Raw genomic sequence first — 13,868 nt, forward strand, 5'->3', positions numbered from 1 at the left:
TGCAAAACAAAATAAATTAAAAGGAAGTTGCAGAAAAGAATGAGATGAGAGCGGTGGCTGAGTATTCGGCAATCGGAGGGAGAGAGAGGGTTTGTTGTTTTGACGTCAGAAGGTGTCAACATATTCCTCTAACCAACATAACATTTTTTTTTCTTTTTTCTTTCGTGCTTTATTTTCCTGTCTTTTTCTTCTTAATTTCTTTTTTTAAAATTACAGCAAATTTAAAAATATGCTAAACCATAATTTCCATTAAAATAGTAATTTAAAATATTAAAATGAGTTCAATTTTTGGAATTCTTCTATTTAAATACACTCGATTAATGTTCACCGGACAATCATCCCACTCTCTTACATTCTATTTTGATTTAATCAAATTATTTATGACATTTAATTGATGTATAAAAATAAAATTAATTTAATAATTTAATTAGTTGTGAGAGATATTTCAAAAATTTTGGAGCATGGAACTTTGTCCTCCGGGTAGAAAAGGATTCCCTATTCAAGTGAAATGTCCGTTCTACCCCACTTCCAACCCAACCACGATTCCCTTTTTCTTTAATCATATTTTTTCTTTTTCTTTTTTTTTTCTTTTTTTTTTATTTCAAACCTTTTTTTTAATTGCTAAAATTTTATTTTTATTTCTTTTACAATCATTCGATTTAAAAGGCATTAGATTTTTAACCCTTTTTTATTATTCATAATTTCATATTTTCTCACAGCAATTTTGCACAAGTATTTTTTTTGTTAAAAAAATTGTATCAATTATTAATGTACAACGATTCTCTTTTAGTTATTATTTACAATTATGATGTTATAATATAATACAATAATAATAATAATAATAATAATAATTTTATAACAATATCATAAAAGAAACACATTTTAGTTATTCATTAATAAAATCTTAATTTACCAAACGAATGTAAGGTAAGTAATTAATTAATTAATTAATTCTTTGACTATCCAGAAAAGCCGCCTCTTTGTCTTCGCGCCGCCGACGGAGCTTTTCCGTAAAGAAAGACTCCATTGCCGGAGATCAAAGCCAGCCGAGTTTCCGTTTTCGACCCGAATGGATTACGCAATTTCAGGATCAGCCGGTTGGTTTTGGCCGTAAAATTAACCGGCGACGCCATCTGCGGTGATTTTGTGTTCATTTTGTAGGCAATGGATTTGAATCTTGCAGGGAAGATGAACTAGGGGAAGAAAAATGGTGAATTTGTGTAATATATAGGTGGCGCATCGTTCAATCAAAATTAAGACCACTTTGTATCAGGGAAATGTGTATATATATAAAAAACAGAGGTTAACACAAGACCTCCACATACAGTGATGCTATTTTGGCTTCAATGGCATACAAAGAATTGGAACACTACGAATTCCTCTCTGTAGGATGTGTAATTTGTTCTAATCAGTGTTGAAGGTTGTATAACAGTGTTCTAACTTCATATTTCACCCTCTTCCGCTTCTCTTCTCGACAAAAACTATCAAAAATCAAATACACTAACTAACTTCCACTCGGGACTGATGTATGACATCGTTTCTAACACGCCCTCGGGGCACTCACTACTACCATATTTGAAGGAACAATGATTTGAATATGAAATCAATCAATGTCCTTGAATTCCTATTGCCAATTGTAGACGACAGAAGCAAAGATAATTCTTCCCATTTCATAATCTCTGCACTGATCTCACAATAATGAGGTCAAAAGAGAGTGAATTTATTAGAAATTAAAATCTTATGCATCACTGTGAAAGAAGAAATACATTGATTAGAGGCACAGATATAAAAGTAATAGTTAGCACATGAATATAACTCTATCGAACATTACATGTTAAGAAAACTTAAGTATCATTGGATCATATGTTACAGTGAATTCACATCTACAAGTCCTACCAGACGCAAGATTTTCTAGCAAAATTCAAGGATGTCAAATGTCTAAGTTCTAGAACATATGAGGATCTTGGACATCTAAATTTCTTGCAACTCCCCTTGGAGAGTATAAACAAAACCCATCTAAGAGAAACTGTAACACTCTCTAAGATTTTCATCACTGATACAAAGGGAGGCATGGAAAGTACAACAAAGAACGAGTACACAAGTCCCCCAAGTCCTGTCTAGAGAGGAAATTCATTGAGCGGATTAAACTCTTGTTTTCTATTATTCACCATCCCACGCATATATGAGAGAGAAAAGGAAATTATTTAGCTTTTATTGGACGGGTATTACTTCATTTTCTATAAACATAATGTCCGCCAACATAAGAATAAAAAATAATATCTATATTTATAATCCAAAGGAAAGTAATAGATGCAAACAATGAGAGCCAACTGGAAAATTACCGTGAAGGATCTGAAGCAGAAGAGAGTTGCATAGCTTGAATCCATGAACTACCAATGCCTTTTTCATCAGCTGTTTCATTTCAACTAATTGCTATTGTTGTACTTCTGTTGCATTGTATAAATGGCGCAGCACTAGTCCTCATCATGAGATCGGAGGCTCCTTTTCTTGATTACCTGATTACGGAGAAGGCCAAAGTTTCATCGTACTCCAATAATAACTTGTTTGGAAAAGACAGCATGGCATAGAAACATAAACATGAACCATAAAACCACACAAAGCAACGTAACATATCCTCCTAGTCTACAATACATTGTAATCCAAAATTTAAGAAAAAAGAATGTGATTGTCGTTCTATTTATGCTATAACTTATCACCAAGTTATTCAATAATATGGTCATAATGAACGGCCGTAGGTCCGTAATCATGGAGCATCTAAACTTAATAAAAGCAACCGATGGAGATAATCAATTCAGATTATGACTAAAGAAATACAACTTTAACCTCCAAGAGAAAAGGGTTAATAGCCATTAGTGCGTTCATAATCAATATGGCAAGATTAGAAAAGGCACTTAGATCGCAGCTCACCTTGGAAAAATATTTCTTCCGCAATTTGATTGATGTACGTATGCATCTTTTGACACGTATCTTCAGCATCTTATCATTAAAAATCTGCCAAATGAGAAAGATAGAAAAAAAATTATAAAAGTTGTGTAACAACTAACAACTTAAACTGTCCATCTGAGTGTAGCTCAACTAGAAGTTTGAAAACTTGACTCCTACGTGTTAAACTCTAAAAAAACTAACAATTTAAATAAATTAAGAGTGATTTATTCAGAGTAATTTTAAACCTCCTTAAAGGTACAGACACTTGTAATTTTCTATGTCGAACATGTAAACATACACAAACCCTCATAAACTCACAGAAATTGATAGTCTCAATGAAACAAGATTACAAGAAAGAGGAAGATAAAACAACCTTCCAAACCAGAAGTGCCCTAACTTTGATTTTCAAGTCTCAGAGTACAGTAGTAAGGTTTGTGATGTTGAAATCAATACTGGAAGCAGCGAAAACAGTGTTATTATTGATACACCTCCTCCCCTAACGGTCAGATATTCCCTACAAACTGTCCTCCCCTAATGGTCAGATATTCTCTACAAAGACGCTGCCCTATCTTTGGAAGAAACACTGTTGCACTGCCTTCGGCAAAAGATAGGGTTAGCGGGTTCTTGCAATCCACAATGGACTTCCCCCTCCATCTTGGCCCAATTTTCTGAGCTTGCATCAATATGACACTCCGGCCAATCAACACAATTGAAAGCCCTTTCCAAATCCTTTAGTAATTGCTCTGGGATTTTCAGTTACAGGTTAAAAGGTTTTTCTTCTAACGAGAAGCATATTATGTACATCCAACGTCTAATTAAAGGGTAAAAAAAATGCGGACAACCAAAAGTCATCCTAGAGCCAAATCAGAAAAGTGTCTTATATACTAAACAATGTCCAGTAGAACTATATTAGAGAACAGAGCTATGTGTGTGTGTGTGTGTGTGTGTGTGTGTGTGCGTGTGTGTGTGTACACACGTATATTAGAAATTGATAGCTCAATGATGATATCCCAGTCAACTGGATTTATAAAAAGGTCTTTTGGTTTTTCCAAAAAACCATTTAGGCTATAATAAGAGCCAAGAGCCATAACAAGAAATATTTCGTAAAAAGAATTTGTAGTATTTACCAGAATCATTTATCATAAAATGCATTCGAATGCACCTACCTTGATCAAATCATCAATAGAACGTGTTTCTCTAATTATCTTCTGGCGATTCGTTATAAGGATTGCTGCAACACAAAAAACAGGAAGCTCATCATCTCCTTGCTTAGTTGATGATATCACAGTGCACTTCTTCATATGATCATTTCTTGAACAAAGATTCCTTGTCAAGCCACAAAATGCATGGGCAGATGGTGACTTCATTCCAGCATTGTCATATGAAGAACGTTCCAAATTTTCTTTATTTGATTGTAAGATTTCTTTCGTGTTGCTGTGACCATTGTCCATGTGTCCCTCACTTACTTCCACTTCCGAGCCTCTTGGTAGTTGTAATGTCAATGCTTCCAGACAACTTCCCTCTAAACTGTAAGCTTTTGATTCATCAAAATCAGCAGCCCACATCATCTAAATGAAGGACAATATGCTGTTAGGATTGAAACTGAGTATTATATTTCCATTACAGATCACCCATGAACAAAAAGAAATTGCCCAACATTACATCAATCTTAGATAAATAAAAAAGAACACAATTACATACTCGATCATTACGGTGTAATCTAACAAAAAGAGAGAATTTGAGAGAACTGTATTATGTACCATTCACTAAATATCAAAGATGAGTTTTCAGCCATATGGAAGTCTAAAAGTCCCGAGAAAATCAATGTTCAATCTTCGATTTCTTTTTTACGGCTTAAACACAGCAGACTCTCTTTAAAGAAACTTTTCTCCTTGGTTTTACAGCCATCAGTACCGTCATTGTGTGCTGAAGATGGTGAAAGCTAAGACCGCTTTTTTTTTTTTCATGCTCATACGCTGATTGCTGGTTTTGTTTATTTAAGATGCTCAATGTTCAGCAGGTTTTTTGATAATATTAAAGGTAGAAATGCTCTTCAGCTACTTCCGGGTCCTGTTTTACCTCCTCAAGCTAATCTTCTATGGGTTAATGCGGTCACATACATATTTTTGTAAATTTGGCTTGAAAGGAATCGACCAATTTTTTAAGACAAATCCAGAGTTTGGAAGAACCATTTTGATATAGCCAACTTCAAAGCTTCCCCACAGCTTCCGCATGATGCTCTCTTTTTGTGGTTAGAAGCGCATAGAAATTTGAACAAGACTTCAGAAAAAATATAAACTCACAGAGTTTGCGATTTACGCTATAGTCCTTCAATCAGTTCATACCCATCCACAAGTTGCCCCATAAGCAACAAAATAATAATAATAATAATGAATTCTAATTTTCCGAACGCTGAATGAAAAGGAACACTAACCTCCCACATACAAAGTGCCTCATTAAATGTCAACTCCCGACGAAAAAGTACCAACAGCATCGGAAATGCAAAATGTAGGCTCTCAGCACCTATCTGCGACAAGTGAGTGAAGATTTCCCTGTCAGTAAGTTCCAAAATTTTCCACAATGCTTCCAACTGTTTCATCACCCGAGTTGGGCCTTCCATCTGAAAATTCTCACGCTGAAATATGGCAACAGTGTGTTAGAGGGAGAGATAATAAGAAATCCAGCCCAAGATATTTCCCAACAGTACTGAAAAGTACCATTCTTCTTAAGAGCATCTCAAAGCACCAAAATGCATCAGCATTATCCTCAAATAGAACAACAAAAGGAGATAGCAAGTCACTCATTCCTGAAATCATAATACCATATTTTTGCAGAAAATTATGTTAGTGGAAAATATGAATGAGAAAAATGATATAAAAAAAACCACAACCTTGACAATAACCAGTCGCAGGATCAACCCATGCATAAACTGCAAGGATGTCTGACATCCTAGCTAAGTTTCTCGTATTGTCATAGAACTCAAGATGACTATCTGTTCGAACCACATCTACCACTGGATAAAAACAATATGTGAGTCAAATAAGATTGAAAAATTAGATTGGTACATTAGGACACAAACACAAATCTTCTGCTTTCTGAAATGTACCTATTCGGTGCAGGGTCCAAAGCCATTCAGATACTCTAGCTTCACTGACAGCACCATTATGGTAGACTTTTGCATTTAGATATGCCGTTTCTGGTACATTGGATATCGATCTGTTTGTTGGTTCTGTTTTATTGCACAAGCTATTATGCTGGAGTTCTGGATCACTTGAATCAAGCTGTATAATTTCAATTTCAGAGCTAATGGGATGAGAAACATTGTTAGAGGATGAGGCATTTGATTCAATAACTAATTCTTCATTGTTGTTTATCTGAAAACTGTGCATGCTGCCATCTTCAAATCTCAATTTGCGTTGAGTAGAGAGACTGGCATTATGCAGGAAATATTTGTTCTTATCTTTGCTTTCCTTGTCAAACAAGTCAATGACAGGTAGTGGAGGAAAATCATAATCATTTTCTGTAACAATTGCTGATCCATCTGCTTCACTCCCTACTTTTAAGGAATAACAATTGCAAGGACCAGAAATGGGTTCACAACAAGTGGACCCATTTGCTGCACTATCTGGACTTCTCCTAACATTTGCAAGTTCTGCTGTATCGCTCGAGCTTTCCCTCTGGCATGTGTATGATTTATCTATACAATTATTATCCCTACAAAAAGAATCTTCTACTGTATTAGTATTATGAACGGAAGCTTCTCTACTTTCAGTTTCAGCTTCCCTTGGCCCTTCATCTTTAGATGACATCCTCATATCCATAACTTTAGAACCCACAGGGTAGGCAAGGGAACCAGTTCCTATGCTAGAATGTATCGTCCGACACTCCTTTATCAGGTCCCTGTAACGTTCCCTGCATGAAAAGTTTCATATAGCTATTTGAAGGGAACCATGAGGCCGTAAAATTTTACATCTTTAAGTACTATGAAGAAAACTTGAATTTTAAATAAATAAATAAATATATATATATATAGATATATATAATATATATATATATATATAGAGAGAGAGAGAGAGAGAGAGAGAGAGAAGATATAATTCTGTTCCATGAAATAAGAAAAGGCATAGAACCCCTAGCAAACAAGAAACAAGATAATAAAGGAGGAGGGAAGGAAGAACAACAGAGAAGAAAAAAGATACTCTAGTAAGAATTTATTGTGTGCACATATTTTAAATCTTAAGTTATGCAAAAAGTTGTGAAATCGCTGATGGTCTTTTCTTTAAACAATGAAAGAAACTTTTCATTGAAGAGATGAAAAAAGACTAATGCTCAAAAGAAACAAAACTTAGAAGGTAGTGAAAAGAGCAATAAAAAAGTAAAGAGGAAACAAAAGAATAAACAATTTAAGCAGGAAAGATAGAAACGCTCCACTGCAAATTGGATATAATTGCAAAGAAATTTCTGCATACTGGTATTTCAGAAAGGAATTTGGGTGGGAAGCTGGATTTTTGCAAGGTTAATATTCCTATCAGTGCTCATGTCCTTTTATTTCAGGGATTTATAATCTTTTCAGATCTATTTTATGCCTACCTTTTAAGCTTCAGTTTACCCAACATGTAAGAGTAGGATATATTCTCATTGTAATCAGAGTTCCCCTTTAAGGATATTTAATCTTCTCTTTTCATACCAAGTTTAGACTTCGAACCAACGTATTCTGTAGAGTAAAGTTCCAGTTGCCACATTATTTGAACCAAACTCCTAAATACCTTCAGCATTTTACGGTGCTTCCCCAGCAGAATCTTTCAGCATGTCAAACAGTATCTTTAAAGATTCTCTTCAATCCTAAGGACAAAATTCTTTGGTCCTGAACAACGCTACTCTCTGAAAAATATGGTTAAGAAACCTAAGAACTCTTTAAAAGAATCTAAAGGTTGGGCTCCCCGCAATCTTGTTCGCTTTCTGGGTCCCTCTGGGTGCACTCTACCTAAATCAAGAGGCACATAACAAGGGGGGGATTCTTAGGACAATTTACTAGGATTCTCTCATCAGAAACAATTAAAGCTCTTCAAGGTGTTGGAAGTTTGTTAACGAACCTAAGTACAGTAGGCATAAGATTGTGTTGAATGTTTATGAGGTTGAAACTTCTGGGTGGTTTAGAAAAAGGAAAAGGTACAGGGACGAAAGTAGAACTACATTTTCCGAGAACTATCTTCATCCCTCAGTTTTGCTCACCTATGAATCCTTTTTGAGTTTTCAATTAACAGAGTATAGAGAGAGTACAAAGCCCTTCATTTATTAATTCCAACTAGAGTAGCAAGCTGGAAGCTACTTCAGAGTTTCTGTTTCCTTTCCATTCATTCATTAATCAAGTTTGATTCTGATTAGGGATTAAAAAATAAATAAATAAAAGATCATTTGATCTCTTCCCTTTAGGAGGATTAACAGCATCTGTAAAATTGGGAACGGCATACAATATCAGCTTCTAGCATGGAAGGGTTCGAACTCACCTTTGACCACTGAGTTTCCTAGTAGACTCATAACACTAAAAAATAGAATACTAAAAATGCATGAACGTTGTTCCACAAGGACAAACTCTTGGGATTAGGCAACATTGACGGCCCCATTCTCCATGGAACACAAATGGGCATGGCTTGGTGATCCTTCTAACAACTTCTTGTCGAAGTCATTAGGCAAGGATCTAACTTACAACCACAGTACGGCTCCAACATTCTTATAACAACAATTGGAAGGACAATACCCTCTAGAAGATCGAATTTCTTGCTGAGAATTAAGCCATAACTCCATCAACACACATTATTTCTAAAGTTTTTAAGTATTAAATATATAATTTAACCTTTATTTAATTTTAAAAACAAAAATAAAAAATAAAAAAAGAACTAAAATGGGTACAGAAAGTTCAAAAAAACAATTATAATAAATGGATAAAAAGGGGGGATAGTTTGTTTCTTGTTGACATACACACAATAGTAAAAGGCACAACTATGTCTATGAACAAGAAAAATAAACACAAATAATCTGACATCACAAAGATTTTTTGTCCAGGTGAGGTAAAAACCTTCGGGCATTTCTTAGTTGGCCACGGTGCTCAGCAGTGCTACCTACAGCATAACAGCCAAGCAAAAATTCCCATACTTCTGCCCTAATAGATGGATGCACACCCTGCCATACCACAATTAAACTTCAGTGTTGTAATCATAGTAAGTCAATGAAGCATCAATAAAACTACCTGTTTTGTAATCAAATATAAAGAAAAAAAATCATAACAAAAATTGTAACTAATGTCCTTTTCATGTCATTTTTGTCTTCAAAATCAGAGTTTTCTTTTTCATTTTGCAAATGTTTCCTAATAATTTTGTTGACAAGGTGGAGATCATCTTTGTATCTATGTGGTTATTTGTACATTTTCTTCATCAATGAAATTTTCCTTCTATCAAAATATACATACATACACATATATATATACATACGTACATATATATATACATATATACATACGTACATATATATATATATATATATATATATATATATATATATATATATATATATATATATATATATATATATAATATACTTTCATCCGTCTTTCATCTACTGAAAAAGGGGCCTGATTGATCACCTTCAGAGATTTTTAGGCAGAAAATATACAAAAAACAACTAGAAAATAAAATGACGAGAAAATCACCTAACACATACTCATGTAAAATCAGGTCCTTAAAAATTTGCACTACTAAGCCAGCAGAGAAATATGCTGCCTAGTTTCCACTCCTGTTGTACTTGTTTTTTTTGTTTTTTTCAATTGGTTTATTTTCGACTTCATATATGACTTCATATATAGTGGATGCCAATTTGTTTCCTCATTAAATTTAAATATTTACAAGCAATCCAAATTGCTAATCATGAAACCAAGAAAGAAAAAGGCGATGCTGCTGGTAAATAGCAAGAAAAATTAAAGAAAATCATATAACCTAAAAGACCTTTCTCTTGATCATAAAATGTGAGTTTAAAATGACAAAAAAACCTAAGAAATGACTTCTAAGATAGAATTTCGTCATCTTTCATGGTAATACAACATACCCCCAAAACTATTGATTTGAGTGCCTTCTGAAAGCCAAAAGCCTTTCCATCACTATCAAATGCTGCTTGCCACTTGTCTGGCTTCAGCATTCTGTTCACCTGCACCATGGAAACAGCACCCCAAACTTTACATGAACACACAAATAAAAAGTCATCAGTCAAAGAACACAATAATCCAACTATTGTGAGATAACAATAGGCAAGGAAAAGAGAGCCCCATTACGCATTTGTATCTTAAAACACTACATAAAGAGAGAACAAAATTGTAGGATAATAAGAAATCTGCCTCGGTACTACTCAAGCCGGGAATTCTCGAAATACAGTTTAAGATCATTGCACAAAATAGCATTATTATGATAACTTGTATTATATAACACTCCACTTGCTTATAAAGTCACTGAATGTTGCTTGACCAATATAATTTAGAAACTTCAACTAAAAATACAAAGCGTACATAAAGCGAATAAATAGGAGAAGAACCAGGACAACATTCAATAGCATTCAGTCACATGCATACTCGTAATTGATGAGAGTCTTACAGCTATAACAACCTTTATGGGCGATTGTGGAAGGCATGGTTCGCCAATGTCTCGCACAATCAAGCCCACTTTCTGCCAACTTGCAGCCCCGGCTTTTGCACAAGTCCATTGCTTATCAGCTTCTCCACCACAAGACATCACAACCCAGAAACCCCAAAATCACCCTTCTTCCTTGCCTCAACAACCTCTAGTACCATTGCCCGAGAAAAGCCCGATCAATAAACGTCAATACTGCAGCACGGGAGTAGTTAAATCAGGACTCTAAGTACCCCAGAAGAAATAGCCGAGTAACCACAAACAGAAAATCAGTAATCACAACAAAAATGATGACCTGGGTTGTAGTCCTGTATTGAAGATATCTCGTGCAAGCAAAAAGAAGTAGAAGAAACACTTGCGAGTATGATAAAAGAAGAAGAAAACAAATGCGGCATGGCAAGAAAGAAGGGAAAGGAATCAGAAATCAATGGATGATTGATATCATTGATAGAACTACAAATCGAATCACAGGAAAGAGAGGACGAGGAATTGATTGAAAAGCGAGAGATTGAAGAAGACCGAGCTGAAGAGATCTCTGAAATTCACAAATAGGTTAAAAACTTAGGTTGGGGAAGAAAATCTCCCTCGCCATTTCCGCGCCAGACGGTTTCCCTTCATTTCTCACGCATTTCTTTTTTTTCCTTTTTTTTTTTTTTTGTTCTCTTTTTTCAGACAAACACTCGGAAGCAATTGGACAAACTCGAGCAATGTTTTTCCTTTTCAAAATTCGATTAATGTAGGAGAACTCGAAATTAAAAAATAATAATAATTTTGATTTCTTTTCCACGTAAAAAAAAATTAACCCTGTTTTTCTGGAACAAAAAAATAATATCGAGAAATTAGTCGTCACTCATCCAACACTTATACGTATCATTTTAATTTTATTATTTTAATTTTATTATTTTAATTTTATTATTTTTGTCTACCCTGCTTGCAAGCTTAATAGAGGTATCTGTATTCAACTTATTACTTAAAAAGACAATGTACATTTACGCTTTCCGGCCATATTTCTATTATTTAAATTATTGCCTAACTAATTTAATAGAGGTATCTTTTTATTGCTTTGGGCTACCCAATTTTCACACCCCAACTCCTCCATGGATTGGGTTTTATAAGTTGGACCTTTTAGATCATACCATTCATTAATACCCATTTTTTTAGATCATACCTTCTAAAAGAGGACGTATTAGGTTATAACAAAATCATACTAACCCGAAACACGCGCGTGAAATTGACCAAATAAATTTGATTATATTTTGTCTCGCATCGAACATTTTGAGTTTTTTAAGGTTCGGTTTTACTCGTGACATCAACCAATTCAATTTCCAGTAATAAAGATTAATAATTAGGAGGATATTTTTAATCTAAACCAAACAATCTTGACCGGGAATCAAAATCCAGGTGGACGGCCGTGATTGTCCGAGATGGTCATGAAGCCCTGTTCATAACATATATAATTAGAATCTTCATTTTTTTATTATATAGTTTGATTGTATTTCGAATACATATTATATAGTTGATTCCACATCCCACACGGTTTGCTAACCTCCCCTACCACATTTTTTTATTATATTATATACAAATATTATATTCTTATATGATTCGATTGCTACATGTAAAATTATTTTACACTTAATTCAAATTCAATTTGTCTACTTTCAATCCCGAATTGGGTTGACATGATTAAACAATTTTAATTTGTTTGAGTAATACGGTCGTGTTCGACTACCAAAAATATCTTTCTTAAAATATATTATTTATATTTAACGTTATAAAATATTTGATAACTCTTAGAATGAAACAGTTCACCGTTCGTGCATGAATATAAATTGTGTCTCTAAAATTTTGACTGGTTTGTTTGTACTGTACCTAAACTTTCAATTTTTGCTTATGGGTATGTATATTGGTTTATATATTCAAAAAAATTCACAAACTTAACCATGGTTATGTCACACTCGGTCTTCCACTTCATACGAAAGCAACCCTTCAAATGTCCAAAAGCTTGTCACTTACTTTTGATCACTCGAGAGTTGTCACATGCTAACCACATTTTTCGACTCGTTAAATACTCACCACAATTAGCGAGTTGCACGAAGAATATCAAGGGGTCGATTTCGAGAACTACTATTTCAACAAGCTATCATACATCAATAAAAGAAGAATTGAAACTTCCTACGAACCACCATATAAGGATAAGGATAAGGATAAGAATAAGAATACAAAACGTTGAAAACAAATATGCAAGCCTTTTACTCTTAATTTTATATCTTTCCAAGCTAATCCTTACTGTAACACCCGAGTAAATGAGGGGTACATGAATGAACCGGGACGACATTCGAATGAGAGAAATTATGAGAATAGAATGGTTACCTGTATCAACAAGATGTGCTTTCCTTTTCGTTTTGGTGGTTATAGATAAGAACTCTAAAGTTATGCAGTGTTTTTCTTGGAGCAATTCTATATTAGGTGACCTCCCGAGAATTTTCCTAGGAAGCATGTAAGTGAGGAGAAAGGATGCTAAAAGGGTCTGTGTTGGTCTATGTGAATAGTCTTCACTATTAAAAGTGAGGAGTAAGTAACGTGACCATATCGCAGGAGAATGACGTGGACATCAGGCGCCAAATCAGGATTGTTACGCTCCTTTAAGTTAGAAGTGACTGTAATCTCTACTTAAACCAATTTAAGCATAACCGAGTTGGTTAAGACATACATCATCGACCAAAAAGCCACATGTTTGAATCTTTACCCACACGTACGGTTAAATCAATATATAACACACATGGTCTCGAGTATTTGAAAAGAAAAAATTGTACGAAATTGCAAGGTGCTCGTGGCTCGGGTTGGCAATTTAGACATGGAAGAGATAATTAAATAAGAGGTTGTTTTGGTCAGCTCAAAATTGTCCACTTTCAATTACAACTTGAGGTTGCGTTGTTTTGTTTTGAAAAAGGTAGGCTGTGTTTGAAGCAAAGTTGCACTTGTGGTTCCAGTTGTATACGTAGCCAATATAATTACAATCACTTGATTACGATTCATATAATAATTAAAGTTTATAATATAATTGTAACACCCTTCCCAAACTTAGTTTAAAAACAATTATTATCATTTAAATTAAGAGGATATTGTTGTATCATCTAATTTAAATCTACATTTATGTGTCTTGTATTTAATTTAAATTTAAATAAGAGAAAATAATAATTAGTATTTGGTCGGTAATATTTAAAAAAAAAAAAAAAAAAAAAAAAAAAA

General features: G+C 34.1%; 2 protein-coding genes and 1 long non-coding RNA gene across 8 annotated transcripts in view; 2 read left to right on the forward strand and 1 right to left on the reverse strand.

Annotated features, from left to right (window-relative positions):
- The first annotated feature begins 1 nt into the window (after position 1).
- LOC111470711 lies at positions 2-7,259 on the forward strand. Its single transcript, XR_002715098.1, has 2 exons — positions 2-89; positions 7,009-7,259. It is a non-coding gene; the product is annotated as an uncharacterized LOC111470711 (long non-coding RNA).
- On the reverse strand, positions 1,362-11,275 carry LOC111470707 (small G protein signaling modulator 1-like). 5 transcript variants are annotated; one of them, XM_023116298.1, is made up of 12 exons: positions 10,915-11,274; positions 10,596-10,814; positions 10,045-10,143; positions 9,023-9,126; positions 6,053-6,858; positions 5,837-5,959; positions 5,664-5,752; positions 5,381-5,581; positions 4,113-4,514; positions 2,929-3,012; positions 2,343-2,516; positions 1,362-1,684 (listed from the first exon to the last, which is right to left on the reverse strand). In XM_023116298.1, the coding sequence occupies exons 2-11, from the start codon at positions 10,719-10,721 to the stop codon at positions 2,475-2,477; spliced, it is 2,076 nt and encodes a 691-aa protein (XP_022972066.1). In that variant the 5' UTR covers positions 10,722-10,814; positions 10,915-11,274; the 3' UTR covers positions 1,362-1,684; positions 2,343-2,474. The 5 variants fall into 5 exon arrangements, with proteins under 5 accessions (XP_022972066.1, XP_022972065.1, XP_022972064.1 ...); XM_023116297.1 differs by having other exon boundaries at positions 1,362-1,679; positions 10,584-10,814; XM_023116296.1 differs by having other exon boundaries at positions 10,584-10,814.
- A 1,770-nt stretch (positions 11,276-13,045) lies between these two features.
- The window catches only part of LOC111470886 (protein NLP9-like), a 7,868-nt gene continuing 7,045 nt past the window's right edge, over positions 13,046-13,868 (forward strand). For both annotated transcript variants that reach the window (XM_023116541.1, XM_023116542.1), the window contains exon 1: positions 13,046-13,056. The gene's annotated coding sequence lies outside the window, so the exon portion shown is untranslated. The remainder of the gene's footprint in view (positions 13,057-13,868) is intronic.

Source organism: Cucurbita maxima, unplaced genomic scaffold (assembly GCF_002738345.1).
Source record: "Cucurbita maxima cultivar Rimu unplaced genomic scaffold, Cmax_1.0 Cma_Scf00047, whole genome shotgun sequence".
Classification (NCBI taxonomy): Eukaryota; Viridiplantae; Streptophyta; class Magnoliopsida; order Cucurbitales; family Cucurbitaceae; genus Cucurbita; species Cucurbita maxima.